We start from the raw sequence: 18,368 nt of genomic DNA on the forward strand, positions 1-18,368 counted from the left end.
TCCAGTCAGAAGCACCGTAGGAATGAAGTTGCGAATAATGGAAGGTTCCTCTGCCTCACGGAGCTTGCAGTTCCCAGGTCTTAGTAGACCAGAAGTAATTAAATAAATAATATAACTAAGCAACCAAATACATAAAACGAAATCATTAACAATTAGTAACTACAGGTTGCAAAGGTACTAAGAAGGAAAGAAGGGCAGCCCGGGTGGCTCAGTGGTTTAGCGCCTGCCTTCTGCCCAGGCGTGACCCCGGGGTCCCAGGATGGAGTCCTGCGTCAGGCTCCCTGCATGGAGCCTGCTTCTCCCTGTGTCTCTGCCTCTCTCTCTCTGTCTCTCATGAATAAATAAATAAAATCTTTAGGGAAAAAAAAAAAGGAGATGGTGTGTTGTCTTTTTTTTCAGTCACAAAATGAAGCAAAAGGTAGGTTCCTTCCATTACAAACATGACCCTCTATCAAGGTCACCAGATTTTTAAAAGGGAGAAAAAAAAAAAGATCCCTTACAACCAAGTAAAGAATGAATAGCTATTACTCTGGAAGCTATTTTCTGGAAGAAAATTGTATTGGGACTGGTTGGCTCTGCATCTTTTCTTGGTAACTGCCTTCCTTGACTTTCCCCCCCTAAGTTCCAGACCATCTTAGGCGACGCTCCTTTGGGCTTTTGTTGACCTCTTAGAAGCTCATGTTACACTATGGTGTCACGAACCACTTCCTCGGTCACCTCTAAGTTGGGATTCAGTTCCTTGAGGGAAACTGTATCTTTAGCCTGCTGTTCCATCCGGCCCCCATCTCCAGAATCTGCTTTCTTTTTAAATTTTATTTTATTGTATTTACTATTTTATTTTATTTTATTTTAAAATTCATTTTATTTTTATTAATTTATTATTAATAATTATAATTAATAATTATTGTTTTATTATTATTTATAAATTTACTTTTAATTTATTTCATTTATTGTATTTTTATTTATTTATTTCATTTTATTTTTATTTTATTTATTTTATTATTTCATTTTATTTATTTTATTTTAATTTTTTATTTAATAATTAATTTTATTTCTATTTTATTTATTTCATTTTTTATTAATTTAATTTAAAATTTAACTTTTAATTTAATCTAATCTATTTTTATCTTACTTATTTTTATTTTATTTATTTTATTTCTTATTTTATTTATTTATTTATTTTATTTTATTTATTCATGAGAGACGCAGAGGGAGGCAGGGGCACAGGCAGAGGGAGAAGCAGGCTCCCTGCGGGGAGCCGGACGCGGGACCTTAGAGGAGACGCTTCCCCGAAGACAGCGTCCAGGGCGAGCGGCCGTCCCGGCTGCGGTGTAAGTGGAGCTGGCGGGAGCCGCGCAGGGAGATCCGGGCCGGGCCGGGGCGGGCCGGGGCGGGGACGCGGGGACCCGGCGCGCCACCTCGGGCAGCAGGTCTCCGCGGCGGGCGCCTGGAAGCGCGGGGCTGCGGCCGGGGGGCGGGAGCGCGCGGGAGGAGGTCCCGGCGCGCCGTGGGAGGACGCAGCGCGCGGCTGGGCCCGGAGCTCGGCGGGGCGGCGGGGCCGGCGGCGGGGGCGGGGGCGGGGGGGCGGGGGGCGGCCGGCCTCGGGCCCGGGGCGGCGCGCCGCGCAGGTGGCCGCTTCCCGCTCAGGTGAGCTCCTCCCGCGCCTCCCATTGGCCGAGGCGGCCGCGGCGCCGCGGGGCCGACGCAGCCGGTCTAGTTCAGGGTCTAGGGCGGCGCGTCACTTCCGGTAGCGCGGAGCTCGTAAAACACCCTGGAGAGAAGATGGCGGCGGCGGCGGCGGCGGCGGCGGCGGCGGCCTCGGCGCCTCAGCCCCTCTCGGACGAGGAGCTCTTCTCGCAGCTCCGCCGCTACGGCCTGTCTCCCGGGCCGGTGACGGAGAGCACGCGGCCGGTCTACCTCAAGAAGCTGAAGAAGCTTCGGGAGGAGGAGCAGCAGCAGCAGCAGCAGCACCGGTGCGGGGGCCGCGGCAGCAAGACGCGGAACAGTAATAACAATAACACGGCGGCCGCCGCGCTGTCGGCGGCGGGGCCGGGGGTCCGGCCGGGGCCGGGCGGCGAGCTGCCCTACGCGCGGACCGCCGGGGCCCTGGGCCGCCTCTCGGGCTCGGAGGGCGCCCCGGCCGCCGCCCCGGCCGGCAGCAAAGTGCTGCTGGGCTTCAGCTCGGACGAGTCGGACGCGGAGGCCAGTCCCCGGGACCAGGCCGGCGGCGGCGGCGGCGGCGGCGGCGGCGGCGGGAGGAGAGACCGGCCCTCGCCGCAGTGCCGCGCGCTCCGAGCGCCCTCGGCGCCCCCCGCCGCCCCCGAGGCCGCCGGCGGCAGCTCGGCCGAGCGCAGGAAGCCGCACTCGTGGTGGGGGCCCCGGCGGCCGGCGGGCCCCGAGCTGCAGACCCCGGCGGCGAGGGATGGAGCCGCGCCGGGCGAGGAGGACGGCGGCGAGGAGGCGGAGGACGGGGGCCCGGAGGCCGAGGAGCCGCGCTGGGCCGGCCGGCCCGTCAACGGCAGCCGGCTCCTGTCCTACGGCTGCCGGGAGGACTACTCGGACTCGGAGGAGGACGGCGACGGCGGCGCGGCCCCCGGCAGGCCGGTGTCGAAGGACGACCCCGGGTCGCGGCACCGGCCCCGACGGAGCCACGGGAAGCCCCTCTGCGCGCCGCCCGCCAAGCCCGCGGGCCGCCCGGACACCTCCGTTCAGGGAGGGGGAGGCAGCGCGATGAATGACAGGGCGGCGGCCGCGGGGAGTCTAGACCGGAGCCGAAACGTCGGAGAGGCGGCGGAGCCGCCGCCGCAGCAGCCCCAGCCCCAGCCCCAGCCCCAGCCCCAGCCCCAGCAGCAGGGAGGAGGGGCTGATGCCCTGGACGCCAGCCCCGCTCCGAGGTACCGCGTCCACGCCAAGAGGCCGGCCCCTCTCCTGCCCCCGCCGCTCCCCGACGCGGACCCCACCTTGGACTCGTCCTCGGGCTCCCTCCTGAAGACCAACAACCACATCGGCGGCGGGGCCCTGAGTGCGGCGGACTCGGCCAGGATGTTTTGCAACAGCCTCCCCCCCGGCGCGTCGGCGGCCGCCCCCGGTGCACTCAGGATCAATCACTCCAACCATACGGGCTCCAATCACACGTACCTGAAAAACGCCTACAACAAACCGAAGCTCTCGGAGCCCGAGGAGGAACTTCTGCAGCAGTTTAAACGGGAGGAGGTGTCCCCGACAGGGGGTTTCAGTGCCCACTACTTGTCGATGTTTCTCTTAACTGCTGCCTGCTTGTTTTTCCTAATATTGGGGCTGACTTACCTGGGAATGAGAGGGACGGGAGTATCCGAGGATGGAGGACTCAGCAGTAAGTATTCGACCCTATGGGTAAGGTCACCAAGGGGGTGTCGCTAGGTAGGGGCCTGTTGGAACCCACGCTGGGCGTTCCACAGGAGGTGGCTTCTGTGTTGTGCAAGGACATGTTTTCATAGTGACACGCAGCACATCGGTGCATTTGTGTCCTCTGTCTTGAAGGAAGAATATTCTTCTCGTTATCAGAACGGTAATCCCATGCCTGGCCTTAAAATTTTTCTGTGTGATCTGTTGGGGAATTCAGAACATCTTAGAACAAAATAATGCAAAGCCTGTTAGTCAAATACACTTAAAAATTTGTGTGATGTGAATTCTCTTTTAGCCTTAAATAACTATGTGTGTAGATGCCAGTTACTTAACAGTTTTGAAGTATTTGATTGTTTCGGGACATGGTAGATTGAGTTGTGATTCCAGGAGGCAATGCAGGATCTCGGGGAAACTCTAAATATTTTGGAGTATTAAGTTATATAGTTCTATATTTTCTTTTAAAGTGAATGGAGGGCAGCCCAGGTGGCTCAGTGGTTTAGCGCCTGCCTTCCGCCCAGGGCGTGATCCTGGAGACCTGGGATCGAGTCCCACGTCGGGCTCCCTGCATGGAGCCTGCTTCTCCCTCCTCCTGTGTCTCTGCCTGTCTCTCAATCTGTATCTCTCATGAATAAGTAAATAAAATCTTAAAAAAAAAAAAAAAGTGAATGGATATAGAAGGTGGGAAGACAGCTCAAAACTGATTGCTCAGCCCAAAGCATTCATTCATTCATTAAGCCAGCGTCATCTATGCTGTAGGATAAAAGTAGGGCGCCGTGAGAAATCAGAGGTGTACTCTGTTCCTCAACATAAGAGGATAAGTACAGATCATTTTGTGTTCTGTGAGGGAAATAAGGATGGAATAATTGGCATATGCTACTTTAGAGATGATGAGAGTAGCTGCAATTTGAGAGGTGAGACCTGAAGGCAAAGGAAACAGCACTGTAGGGACAGCATTCTGGGCAGAGATGATTAGAAGAAAGGCCTTGAGTTGAGCAAGAGCCTTCCTGTGGGTTCGAGTGGTTAGAGCACCTTGAGCAAGGGGCACTGAGCAAGAGTTGGAGCTTCTCTTTCCTTATCGGTAAAATGATGCTTCTATCGATTAGAATGATGCCTACACAGATTAAAAGAGAGAAAGTAAATGGAGAGTGTGTTGGATTGCTGAAGATACAATTTCTCAATGTTTCCCTCTCCACTCTCCCCACCCTCCCCAAACCTCCTACCCCTTCACCCACCATGAAGTCATTTTATATGTGATTTGTGTTTATAAAATCAGCCTCACAGTTGTTTGTTTTGTTTCAAAATAGAGAACGATGCAGTTAGCAGATTTAGATAAAGGAGTCCAAATAGTGTAACCTTTGATTTGGCTATAGCCATTTCTAAGATCACCAAAAAATAGATTTATTACTATGTTGCTTGGTTAGAGAGTTTAGAAAAGGACTGAAACCCAGTACTCACTTTAACTGGTTCCCTGGGAGCAGGAGTGATAAAGTGTGTTCTGTCTCATATGATTTGGGAAAACAAGAAATAAGATCACACCAGAAACTAAGCTAGTAAAGTTCCCATAAATTCAATGACATTATCAGCAGTACCTGTCTGTATCTGTTTGTTTCTCTAACAGCCAACTCTATGACTTGGCCCTTTTGTGAGTGCCTTATACATATTATTGAACACATCAGAGATACAGATGGTATTATCCTCAATTTACAGATGAGGACAGTGAGACAAGGTGTTCAGAAATGTACCAATAGCTGAATAGGACTGAGATTTGGTTTCTGATTTTTTTTTTCCAACTATAAAGCCCATACTTTGGATATTGTTTGTAGAGAGCTTTCTAAATAAGAGGGTACTTTTATTAGGATTAAGAAAACAATTGAATATTTGGTAGGATTTCGTAACGAATCACTGATGAACACAATTCTCAATAAGGGTGACTGTCACACATTTCTCCTCACTGTTAAGATGAATGAGTAATGTTTTCTTAGGTGCTAAAATTTCAGATGGAATAGAAAGGGATAGGACTGCTATCCCTGAGGGTTTCAATAGCCCCCTCAACCTTTACCAACATGGCAGGAAAGAAACTGTAAAGTGTTTTTGTATTTTAAAAAATGGTAAAAGTAGTTTGGGTAGATGGAAACAACAGTGGCTAAGAGGTGGAGGATCTGGGGTACGAGGACTTGTCCAAATGACTTAAGTTGCTTAAGCTCGGAGCCCCATTTTTTCTGTCCTAAATAGGAGTAATAATTTCTGCTCTCTGGGATGTTGTAAGGGTCAAATGAGATAGTTTATTAAAAAAACCATAAAATGGTATTATTGAAAAGTTTAAAATTTGTTGTATTCCTGGTAAACTACGGTATGTATGTAAAGAGAAATAGTTAAGTCGTTTCTGTAAATATTTACTAAAGTATTTCTTCTTATTCGGCATTTAATTTTTATTAAATTCCATTAAAAATACACTGTAGACATTGATATAGAAATTTGAATCAAAATGCAATGAATACTTACATATTTGATTTACCGTATACCTTGGTGGAAAGAAGTGCCTCCTAATTCAGTTAGTCTGCACACTAACGGTGAATAATTTTTCACTGCCTGTATTTATGTATTCTGAATCCTTTGTCATAGCATAATGGTTAACCAGAGCTTAACCATAGGGTTCATTGGTCAAATAGTGTGCTTAAGGAAATAGTTTTACTTTGAGTAATAATTTCACCAGAAGATTGTAGGTTATATATGAGAGTAATCTTTAGTAAGCTTTTATTAGTTGTCATTTAAATTATGTATAACATATTATAGCCCTTTAAATAGTTTTTAATCATTTGGTCTTGGAAAACTTTTTATCAGTGCCCTAGTTTTTGTTAATTAGATTACTATGAGTCTCTGCTTCCTCATCTGTAACACTAGGGGGTTGAAGTAGATGATCTCTGAGTTCTCTCTAGCTCTAGGGTTTAAGATTCTAACTTTGAACTGAACTACCAAACAACTCAAGGATCAGCCTGCAGTGAGATTAGGTCATGACAACCCAACAAAAGAAAATGAGATGAAGAGTAGATTATCTTCGGTTCCTTTGGTCATTTTATAAAAATCGTTTTCCAGTTATAAAAGACATTTTTTAAAAGATTTTATTTATTTATTCATGAGAATACACAGGAGAGAGAGAAAGAGGCAGAGACACAGGCAGAGGGAGAAGCAGGCTCCATGCAGGGAGCCTGACCTGGGACTCAATCCCAGGTCTCCGGGATCACGCCCTGGACTGAAGGCGGCGCAGAATCGCTGAGCCACCCGGGCTGCTCAGAAGACATTTTTGTAGAAATTTTGAATAAAGATCTATGAAGCAAAAAATGAATAGGTACTGTATACCTCTCCTTCTAGTCTCCCACTCACCCCTGGTATAAATAAGTTCAGATAAATACCTTTCAGAACTTTCCTAATGCTTTTCATGTGAATACATACATTCATATATTTGTGTGTGTGTGTGTTTGTGTACATTTTCATTCAACAATAGAGTGCCAAGCAGTATTTTAAACATTCGGGGGTCGGGGTGGGGAAGATGGACAAGTAAATAAGAATTTGAGAGACTGGTAGTTGGCTAACACAGGTTAATGACAACAACTTTGTCTGGGGTAGAAGGATATAGAATATTACAGGTTGAGCAGGCCTCTCTAAGGAGGTGATGTTTGAATTGAAATCTGAATGTCTTGAAGGACCTGGCCATTGATAGGCAGAAAAGAATTTCAGGCAGAAATAATATCCAGTGCAAAACTCTTGGGGCAAGAACCAGCTTGGCTAGTTGAAGCATCAGAATAGAATGCTCGTTGTGGCTGGGGTATAGCAAATGAGAGAGAATGGCATATGAAGCAGTCAGAAGGGGGCAGGGGCCAGGTCTTAACGGACCTCAAGGCCCTGAAGGCCATAGAAAGGAGTCAGAATTTTATTTTAAGTGGTGTCATACTATACATATCCTACAGCCTGTTTTTTCACTTAACGTTGTATGGCGGCTAACTTTCCTTATACTAAGTTTTAAGTACAAGGCATAATTTAAAAATTTCACTCTCCGCTGGTCCCTTTCTCATCCTGTAAAAATGTTAAAATCTCTGCCACCCTGAAAATGTTCTTCAGCCCTCTGTTTTCTTCCAGCTGTTACTTTCCTCTCAGCCAAGATTGCTCTCTCTTTCAGCCTCTGCCATTCATTCACTCAACCCCTGCCTAGTTTAGCTTTCTTTACCATCTGTAATCTCTCCTTCAAGTCGAAAGTTACTCAATTACCAAATCCAGGAGAGGTATTAAAGTTCTTATCCTGGCCTCTTTGATACATTCAATACAGTGATAACTCCCATCTTTGTTTAACTCTCTCCTTCGCATACTTCTTTATCACTATTCTCTCCCAGTTTTCATTTACTCCTGACTGTGTTTTAAATATTGGTGGTCTCAGGAACCTTTGTCTTTGGTTCTATCCTTTTGTACGGTTTCTGGCTAATAGCCTCCTGATTTTATATTTTTGCCTTAAATGTCCTCTCTTAAAAGTTCTAGATTTACCTACTTATTTATTGGACAGTTTCTTCAGGGTGCTCCAGGAGTACCCATTTTCTGTACTCATTGGGTTTCCTTTCAGACACCCCCTCCCTTCCCTGTTTTACTTGATGGCACTTCCATCTACCTGGAACTCATCTAGGAACTTTGAATTTAACTAGATTCCTTCGTTTCCTTCATGTGCCTGCCAAATCTCAAACCTCAATCCAATTGGTTATTAAGTACTGTAATTATACCTTGTCCATCTTCCTGTAATTCAAAAGATTCTCTTTTGAATCTTTTTCTCTCCATCACTGTTGCTCTGAGTTAGTTTTTTGCCTGATGTGCTCCAGTAGTCTTCTAACAGGTGTCCCTGCTTCTAGGCTGTAGCTCTTCCATCTGTTTTCAGTGCCAGAGCAATATTTCTAAAATACAAATGTAATAATTCACTCTCTTGCTTAAAATTAGTCAGTGGCTTTCTTTTACTCATTGGATAAGCTCTAAATTCTTTGGCTAAACTGTTCATGAACTGACTATGCCTGCTTTCTAGCTTCATTTCCTACCATTTCCTTTTACCACATTTTACTTTCTGGAAAACTGGAGTTTAAAGTATTTCGTGAGGTAGTGTATGTGAAGTTTTTAGTGTTGTTGCCTGGCATAAGGCAATTGTTTGGTAGACCCAAGTCACATTAGTATACTTGGCACAAGTTCATTCCTTAGTAAATATTTGGTGAGAATGATTACATATCAGATACTTGCTTTATATGCACTGATTAATTCATCATCAACTCAGTAATTGGTCACCTATTCAGTACCTAACTTAATACTCAGTACTAGGAAGGGTACAAAGGAAATCTCATTCTTGCAAAAGCTTCTACTCCAACTAATAGTAAGTACAGAGATGGATAAGAAGTATATCAGATATTGAGTGATAAGTGCCACCCTTTTGTTAAAGGGGAGAATTTACTGTGAGCTGTATCAACTTCAAATGATCAGAAGCCGATTCCAAATTTGGACTTGATCCTATAGGTTGAGCAGTGGGAATCCATGGAGGTTTTTAAGCAGAGCACTAGCATATCAAGTTGATCTTTAAGAAGGACAAACGGGTGGTGGTATAGGTAATTGATAGGATTTGAGAGAAGAGGGATGATAGGTACTGTAAGCCCACATGGAGTGATGAACAACTGGAGGAGGTTCATAGGAATGGAGTAGGGTCTGTTACTAAGAGAATCCATTTGAAGAAGGTTTTATAGTATTTGGTGACAATTTGGATCCAGAGAATAAAGGAGAAGAGTCAAAGATTATTCTGAGGTCATAAGCCTGGACATTAGAGACCATTGAAAGTAGAGATGTTGAAAAGGGATCTTTTTTAGGGAAAAGTAGTATAGAGAAAATAAGTTTTGGGGGAGCTTATTTTTTGAATTGTTCAAGTATTAATATCCTATAGGTTATTGTAGTTACATAATTGGATTAAAGATGAGAGATTATTCCTCTAGTAGATAGTACTAGTACACTGAGCACCAGATACCTTTTATCTTTTTTTTTTTAACATATGTGTTTTCTTTTTAAGCCAAGACCAAGCATTACAAAAGTGTACTATAATTTTAAATGTATATTTAAATATATTTTTACCTTTCCAAGTAATTAGACTAGCCACCTGTTCCAAAACTTGGTGTATGTAATGAAATAGGCGTAAAGATTTTGAAAAATAGTTGTTTCCCCCATTCTTTAAGAATGAAGGCCGAGTGTTATGTTTCAAGTTTTTAAGATGACTATTTTGTAAGAAGAAAAAAATCCTAGGCCTCTAAGAATATTCTTGGGAATACTAGGAGTTTGTATATCCCAGTTGGATGATTTAAATAAAATATACTCATGGAAATGTCTTTCATTTGAAAGTTTTCTAGATTAATTTAAAATAAAAATTATCAGAGTGAAAACATCTGAATTTCCCATGAGTATATCCCGGGAGCCTAGTTTGAGGGAAATTGGCATAGGTATCAGGGCTTGAAATAAAGAGGCCGACCTGCGTTTGAACGTTGTTCCTTGCTTTTCTATTAAAGGCAACTTGGTAAACCACTGTGAACCTTAACATCTGCATCTGTAAAATAGAATTAAATAATAAAATGTAAAGTACTTGGCTCAGTACATGACACGTAGTAATAGTAGTAATAGCATTATGTACCAGGCACTGAGCTGAACAATTTTAATTGTTATTTAATCTTCATGAGGCAGGTATTTGTTCCATTTTGTAGATGAAGAAAATTAAACTTGCCCAGAGTCATGTGGCTAGTAAGCACAGAGGCAGTGTTTGGATTCAGATAGTGTCTCTTAAGCACTTTGCTAGATTGCCTTTTAACATGTGTAAATGCATAAGGACTGTGTATATCTTCTCTACCATTATTGTTATCCAGAAGATTGTGAAAGAAAGGGATGGGTGAAGCAGATTAATGCATGAAATCTTAGAAATGCCAGGAATAATCTGTGAAATCTAACAATTTAAGGACAAGGAAGTGCAAATTTGTACTCAGAGCAATTAGGAATTATGTGGGACTATTTATCCTTACTTGAGGGTTTAGATTAATTCATTAATTGATATGTGAGCTGGTCAGTCTGTTCTAATAAAATGCAAACTCTAATATATATAAAACTTATAAAGCATGATACTATTTCTAATTATTAAAAGATTTGCAGTCTCAAAATTGGTGCGTAAAGTAGTCCTCTGATTTTACATCACCACTTTAAAACTTACGTTTTCCATTGTTCCATTTTCAAGATGTCAAGACCTTTGTAGTATACTTGTTATCCCATTTTTTGCTCCTTTTAAGTAAACTTCATGTGTGTTTTTTCTATGCTTATATTTCTTTTAGTGGAAATAACATATTCTGTAATTTCAGGAATACTTAAAAAAGATCAGATAGTTTTATGATTCCTCAGTAGAGTTGTAAAGTTTTAGAAATACCTTCTTCTTGCTCATTAATCATTTTATATTAACTTTACCTGTCTGATAAGTATTTTATATAAATAAAAGGAACCTTACTGCAAAGAGATAACATCAGTGCAAAGGAGGATTTAATTTAGTTTACAAGTAGTTTAAAATGAAGTATACCTGAAAATACTAGATTGTAATATAAAATCCTAAATATATGGCAAAGAAGTAGTAGTAACTTCTTCATGAATATTATATTATAATGATCCGTCTTTATCTTAATCTCGTATGTATTTTAAATGTGCTAAAAATGTACCTACCATTTAATTTGGGAACGCAACCACATACTAATTGTGGAAATTGTTAATGACAATTATTGTCTGATAACTTTAGATTTTGATTTCAATATTCAGAATTTATTTTTAAGTGCACATTTTTAAAGTGAACTAGTAGTATATTTGAGCAGTAACCTTGGCTTTGCTGATTTAATAATGTATGCTTTAACCTGAATAGTGATAGTTTTAAAAAAAAATCTTGATTTAATTAATGTTTTTTATAAACAAAATAATCTTTTTTTTTTTTTTTCAAAATAATCTTTAAACGAGAGTTGACCAGGAAGAAAGTGTTTAGGTTTTCGTATGTGTTTGACGTTGTTAAATTTTACATGTTTGACATTGTTCCTTTGAAAATTTATTTCTAAGGAAATTAACTTTTTAAAAGGATTATGAAAGTTTATACTAACAGACATGGTGTCAGAAAATATGATAACAGATCTATCATTTGGAAGTCATAATGTATTTTAGGGTGTCTTAAGTTTTTCTTTAGTTCTAGAGCTACAGATTTAAAATTATACCACCTTTTTTGTCTGAGTAGCAGATTTATTGCTCAATGGCCACAACTTTTTGCTTAAAATGATATCAAAGGGCAAGCTAACATTTAGAAACAAGGCATGGGTGCAAAACTATGCAAGAGTTTAGTTCATCTGTCCTGAACTAATTGAGTGAGAAGTATGCACCAATAATTGCTTCCTGCCTTGAATGCAGCATTGAATTGTGGTGGCATTCTCTTCTTTCTCCTAAATATATACCCACTAGCTGTCCCCTAGAATTGAGATTTGATTACCATGTAACACTCTTTAAGATTTGTGTATTATGACTTAGGAAACATAACTTGAAAAATTAATTTCTGCAAATTTGAGTACACCTTATGATAAAGTTTAGCACAATGTGTACTCTATACAAAAGAAATAGTTTCATTTCTTGCAGGTTTTTAGAAATACTTTAAAAAGTAAAAAAGGAGGGGCACCTGGATGGCTCAGTGGTTGAGCATCTGCCTTTGGCTCGGGTCATGGTCCCAAGGGTCCTGGGATGGAGTCTCACATCAGGCTCCCCACAGGGAGCCTGCTTCAGCCTCTGCCTATGTCTCTGCTTCTCTGTGTGTGTCTCTCATGAGTAAATAATAAAATCTTACCAAAAAAAAGTAAAAAAGGAGAAGACCTAAAGAATGAATTTGCCAAAAATGAAAATGTTATCAATGTAAAGTGTTTATATAGTTCAAGATGTTCTAGAAGTATTCTTATGCTTATGACAAAAGTCTTGTTTTTAAAACAGGTCATCTCCAAATGTTTCTTCTTTCAAATTCTAAAGCCTTAAATGATAAAAGTGAGAACTTTCTATATATGGGCACTTTTTCTTAATTTTCATGAGAGTATCCAAGACAACTGAAATGTAGAGGGAATATGATTACAAGTGACTTGTTCAGGATCCCACAGTTACTAAGTTTTGGAGCCAGCCATTTGAACTCATGATCTGACTTCAGAGTCCACAGTCTTAGCTAGGCAGCAGTAGGTTTTTTTATGCATCTTTTCTCACTAACTTTATTTGAGGAGGTCATTCATAACCTCTGGGCCTTGGTTTTTGCATTTGTCAAGGTAGGGGATAGTAAAATCAACTTCTAGCCAGTGACTGTTGTAGGAAACTAAGGTGATAGTGTCTTTGGAAATGCTGTGGAGAAATTTGAAGTGATGCATAACTGTATATTTTTAATACATTAACTTATAATTTCTCAGCTGCAGTGTATTTAACAACACGTGGTCAGCGCTGTGTGTGACATCTCATCAGTGATGTTAATAATAGAGGAGTCCTGTAAATTTATAATGCTCATCAGTATCTTTCAACCCTACTCTCAAGCTGTCCAAGCAGATAAAAGGAGTCATATTTTTGTATTGCCTAGTTAGTGCTTTATTTCTGGGTGCTGAAAAGGAATGTTCTTATTTTTGCAGTGATGTTAATTTAATAGGTAATTAAGCATAATTTAAAATTAGATTTTACTCTTGTTGACCACTAGAAGGTTGATTCTCTCTGATAGAAGAGTCAGAGATGGGATATGTTGCTTTAATCCAAAATATAGTAGTAAATTTGAGACAGAAAAGGATTTCTTGGATTGTGGAAAGGTCTTAGAGTAAGTTTCTGTTAACATCTGAAGAACAGACAACACGTTCAGCTGGTAGAGAAGGATGGCCTTTTACATGTTGGTTCTTCAGCTAGTTTGTAAGATACCACAAGCACTATTATCCCAGAAGGGGGGAGATAAGGTGGGTCCCTGTGAATAGACAGTAGCCTGAATGGGGGTAATCCAGAGATTGGGGGGTATAAAATAATAAAATAAATTTGATAAGCAAGGTATTAAAACCATGCTACTTAAATTATAAGGAATTTAAAGTGCATTAGAATCTTCAGTCTCCTAGATAATTGATTTGAAGCACATAATGAAATTTCATCCCATTTCCCATTTGAAACTGTATCGAAGATATGATTTGTTTAGACCAGAGCTAATAGAAATATAATACAAATATGGAGTAATTAAATCATAAGTCACTACAGTCAATGAGAGATAGCTGAGCAGTGGCAGAGCTAAATCTCTCACCTACCTGCCCCTAGATAAATGGCCATGCTTGATGGTATAAAGATAAAGTTGTATAAAGGACTTCTTAGCTTAAAGTAGAAGTGATATCCCCTAAATTCTCACTCATTTCTTATTTGGAATATTCCTTTATATTCTTCTCACCATTTCCTGTTGTAAACTGCTTTGTACAGCCCTTCAAAGTAGACATGTAGGAGGGACGGCTGGCCTTTTGATTCTGTCACACGACTGTCCTGGGGAATAAGGCGAGAGTTCATTCCTATTTAGAAAAATGAAAACAAAATGACTAATAAAGCTGTTGCTTGTGTGAGAAAAAATTTTAAGGGTTTCAGTATCTTGCCTTTTGAAAAAGATTTTGGGGTACTCTTACTCATCATGCTCTTTTGAATTGTAAAAATTACCTCAATTCTTTTACAAGGTGCTGTTTTATTGTAGATTTATACTTAGCAACAGTTTCTAATGAATTTGAATAAATTCTTTGAATTACAGTCAGATTACTAGAAAATGTTTGCTCACAAACTCAAGCTGTTTACTTCCAAAAGGAAAAGTGGGCAGTCCTTAATTTTTGAGTGGGTTGTCTTCCATGTCGCTGTGTGAGATAGTTGTTTGAACTTGGAAGTGTTCAACTACACTGTTTTTTAAGCTTAAGCTCCCAGGCTAGCCATAGAAGTTTACTTAAAATTGTATCCTATTTTAGCCCTGAGATAGCATTGGTTTAACTTTTGGGTCCTCAGTGCAGTGGCTCGTGTTCTGTGAGAGTTGGATGAGGAAGCCAATTTATTTTTGACCCTTTATGTTTTCTTTTCATCTTTTTTTTTAATTTAATTTTTTAAAAATTTAAATTCAGTTAATTGACATATAATGTGTTATTAGTTTCAGAGGTAGAGGTCAGTGATTCATCAGTCTTTTGTAACACCCCATGCTCATTATATCACGTGCCTTCCTTAAGGTCCATCACCCAGTTACCCGTCCCCTCAACCCCCTCCCCTCCAGCAACCCTCAGTTTGTTTCCTATGATTAAGAGTCTCTTATGGTTTATCTCCCTCTGTGTTTTTGTCTTGTTTTATTTTTCCCACCCCTCCCCTATCATCCTCTGTTTTGTCTCTTTAAATACCACATGAGTGAGATCATATAAATTGTCTTTCTCTGATAGACTTATTTTGCTTAGCATAATATCCTCTATCTAGTTCCATTGCAAATGGTAGGATTTCTTTCTTTTCTTTTCTTTTCTTTTCTTTTCTTTTCTTTTCTTTTCTTTTCTTTTCTTTTCTTTTCTTTTCTTTTCTTTTCTTTTCTTTCTTTTCTTTTCTTTTCTTTTTTCTTTTCTTTTCTTTTCTTTTCTTTTTTTTTGATGGCTGAGTGATATTCTAGTGTGTTTGTGTTATGTGTACCACATTTTCTTTTTTCATTTATCTGTCAGTAGACATCTGGGCTCTTTTCACAGTTGGGCTATTGTGGACATTGCTGCTGTAAGTATTGGAGTGCAGGTTCCCCTTTGTATCACTACATTTGTATCTTTGGGGTGAATACCTATTAGTGCAATTGGTGGGTTGTAGGGTAGCTCTACTTTCAACTTTTTGAGAAACCTCCATTCCAGAGTGGCTGCACAAGCCTGCATTCCCACCAACACTGTAAGAGAATTCTCCTTTCTTCACATCTTTGCCAACATCTGTTGTACTTTTTCATCTTTTAGTTCCTGTTCTTATACAGGCCTAAGCTTCCTGCTGCTTTGCTGTAATCTTGGCCAAACATCTAAGTGCTTAATACTTCAAATCTTTATTTTTTTAAATTGACAGATAATCGGGGATCCCTGGGTGGCTCAGCGGTTTGGCGCCTGCCTTTGGCCCAGGGTGCGATCCTGGAGTCCCGGGATCGAGTCCCGCATCAGGCTCCCGGCATGGAGCCTGCTTCTCCCTCTGCCTGTGTCTCTGCCTCTCTCTCTCTCTTTCTCTATCTATTATAAATAAATAAAATCTTTAAAAAAAAAAAGTTGACAGATAATCGTTCTATAGCATTATATATTAGTTTTAGCTGTACAGGATAATGATTTGATATATATATCACAAAATGATTACCACAGTAAATTTAGTTAACATCCATTGCCACACATAAAGGTTTTTTTTCCTTATAATGAGAAGTTTTAAGATCTACTGTCTTGGCAACTTTCAAATATATACAGTACAGTGAAGTTACTATAGTCACCGTACTGTATGTTACATCCTCAGGACTTATTCTTGTAACTGGGAGTTTGTACCTTTTGACTACCTTTACTTATTTTTTTTTTTTGGAATTGGGAAAGGGCAGAGGGAGAGGGTGAGAGAGAATCTTAAGCAGGCTCCACACCCAGCACTTGATCTCCTGATCCTGAGCTGAGTTGGACAGTTAACTGAGTCACGCAGGCACCCTTAACCTTTACCTATTTTACACCCCACCCCCACCCCATCCCTGTGTCTGACAACCACCAGTATATTGTTTATAGCTATGAGTTTGGTTTTTTTAGAGTCCACATATAAGTGAGAACATACAGTGTTTGTCTTTTTGTGACTTATTTCACTCAGCATAATGCCCTGTAATAAAAGAGTAGGCCCATTCATTGGGTGCTTGGCAAGTATAAACATTTAGTCTTCTTAAGCATTTTTAACTTTCTGCAAGTGAGGACGCTGTGATGGAGGATTAGGGTAATTACTTTGTCCAAGGTTATAGGTAAGAGAAGGGAGTTAATTGAATTATGTTGTTGGTTGAACCCGAGCAGTATGTCTTGAAAGCTCATCCTCTTAACTATTGTACTATACTGTGTTCCTCATTTACATACCCTCTCCTTTATCAAACTTCAACTCCCTTTATTCCCTCAGTTCAGCTACTTTGAGCCAAATGTTAGGAAAAGCCATCTGATTAAATTTGCAATATTGTAGAATTGTGATAATAAAGATCATATGATTTTGTGATAAAATTTGATTGTGTGATTATCTTTAGTGAGGATTGAGCCAATATGGAATCAGCTTAGCTCTGCCTCTCTAAATCATCCTTTATCTGTGTATGTGTAGTAGTTGGGTTGCCTACAGTTCTTAATTTAGAATTTATGTCAGTACTTATAGGCTGAGAACATTTGGGAGCTATACCCATTACAAAGTGTTTGAGGACCTAACACTTGTTTTGCTCCTCTCATATTGTGTATTGTTTGCATCTGTATATCAATACAATCTGTGGTTAGAATATAAAAATTCATGGTAGCATTTTGTCATGTTTTCTTCATAGTGAATACTAAAAATACTATTGGGGGATCAGAATGTCTTGATAAAAACGAAGAGGTCTTTTTACTTAAAAAAAAATGGAGAACCATTGCTTTTAAAGCATGCTGTAAGGAAAATATACTGGTTAGACTTCAGAATTTGTTTTTAAGACATTCGTGATGAATGTCAAGGGATCAGTTGTAAAGTTCAAATGACTGGCTAACTTAACAACTAGTAAAAACTCTAATCTTGAGGTGATTTTATTTTAAATACAAGATCTTTATTAATTTGGATTCTGTCTCTGGTAAATGAAAATTTTGGCAATTACTGAAAAATTCAGGCATTTAAAAAATTTTTGGCAGGGAGCTTTGCTTTGGGGTCTTCCATTTCATATCTTCCTAACTCAACAGATTTCCTAAGGACTCTGTCTTTTCTTTCCAGTAGCTCCACAGCAGAGACAAATGAGGAATGGAGTAGTGGTATACTATGATGTTTGTAAACTGAGTACCATTTGTTTTTTATTTCATGTTGGGGATGAGAAAAGAAGAAAAAGATTTATTAATCTCCTGCCCACCCCACTCAGTATCTCTGTGCATAGTCAGAAAACATCCCATTTTACATTAAGTTTCTAGAATGCCCAAGATTGCAAGTCATAAATGTTGGAGCTAGCATTCCTTGCTCCAGTGATTTTTTTTTCCTCCCATTTTACCCCGCTGCCTTTCGGTGTGAAGAGATACTTGTTCTTCATCTAAGAACTTAGATGTTAGGTGAAAATCTGATGTGATTCCAGTGTATGTGGTATCTTCTGTCCACTGTTCATGTGGAAGCATGAGTTTTATTCTTAAAGTTCTATATATTACAACCAACAAAAAAAGTCTTTTTAGACTTTTTTTTTTTTAATTTTTATTTATTTATGATAGTTACAGAGAGAGAGAGAGAGAGGCAGAGACACAGGCAGAGGGAGAAGCAGGCTCCATGCGCCGGGAGCCCGATGTGGGATTCGATCCCGGGTCTCCAGGATCGCGCCCTGGGCCAAAGGCAGGCGCCAAACCGCTGCGCCACCCAGGGATCCCTAGACTTTTTGTTGTAACTACTTTGAATTTTTTTATCCAGTGGTTCTGTTTTTGACCTAATGATGACATACTTAAATACCTCTATGTCCCAAGTGACTTTTCATTTCTGTTTGTTTTTTTCCAGAGCTAAAAGTCAAGATGTAATTTTTAAGCACGTTGGTCGTAAAGCCAATGATGGGGATTTCCTTTTTAGCTCCAAATTCACTTTGAATTTTTGTTTTGATCATACTTCAGTCTCGTTTATACAAATATGTCATTTTCCCTTTTAACAGAGCTATACTTCTTATCCGCATTAGAAAAATGAAATGAGGGACGTCTGGGTGGTTC

General features: G+C 40.6%; 1 protein-coding gene across 3 annotated transcripts in view; it reads left to right on the forward strand.

The window, feature by feature from the left end:
- The first annotated feature begins 1,757 nt into the window (after window positions 1–1,757).
- Window positions 1,758–18,368, forward strand: part of LEMD3 (LEM domain containing 3) — a 72,781-nt gene continuing 56,170 nt past the window's right edge. For all 3 annotated transcript variants that reach the window (XR_005365346.1, XR_005365345.1, XM_038549927.1), the window contains exon 1: window positions 1,758–3,352. Coding sequence is in view for 1 of the 3 variants with exons in the window: in XM_038549927.1 (XP_038405855.1) it covers window positions 1,783–3,352 (1,570 nt within the window). In the remaining 2 variants the exon portion in view is untranslated. The remainder of the gene's footprint in view (window positions 3,353–18,368) is intronic.

Source organism: Canis lupus, chromosome 10, assembly GCF_011100685.1.
Source record: "Canis lupus familiaris isolate Mischka breed German Shepherd chromosome 10, alternate assembly UU_Cfam_GSD_1.0, whole genome shotgun sequence".
In the NCBI taxonomy this organism is placed as follows: domain Eukaryota; kingdom Metazoa; phylum Chordata; class Mammalia; order Carnivora; family Canidae; genus Canis; species Canis lupus.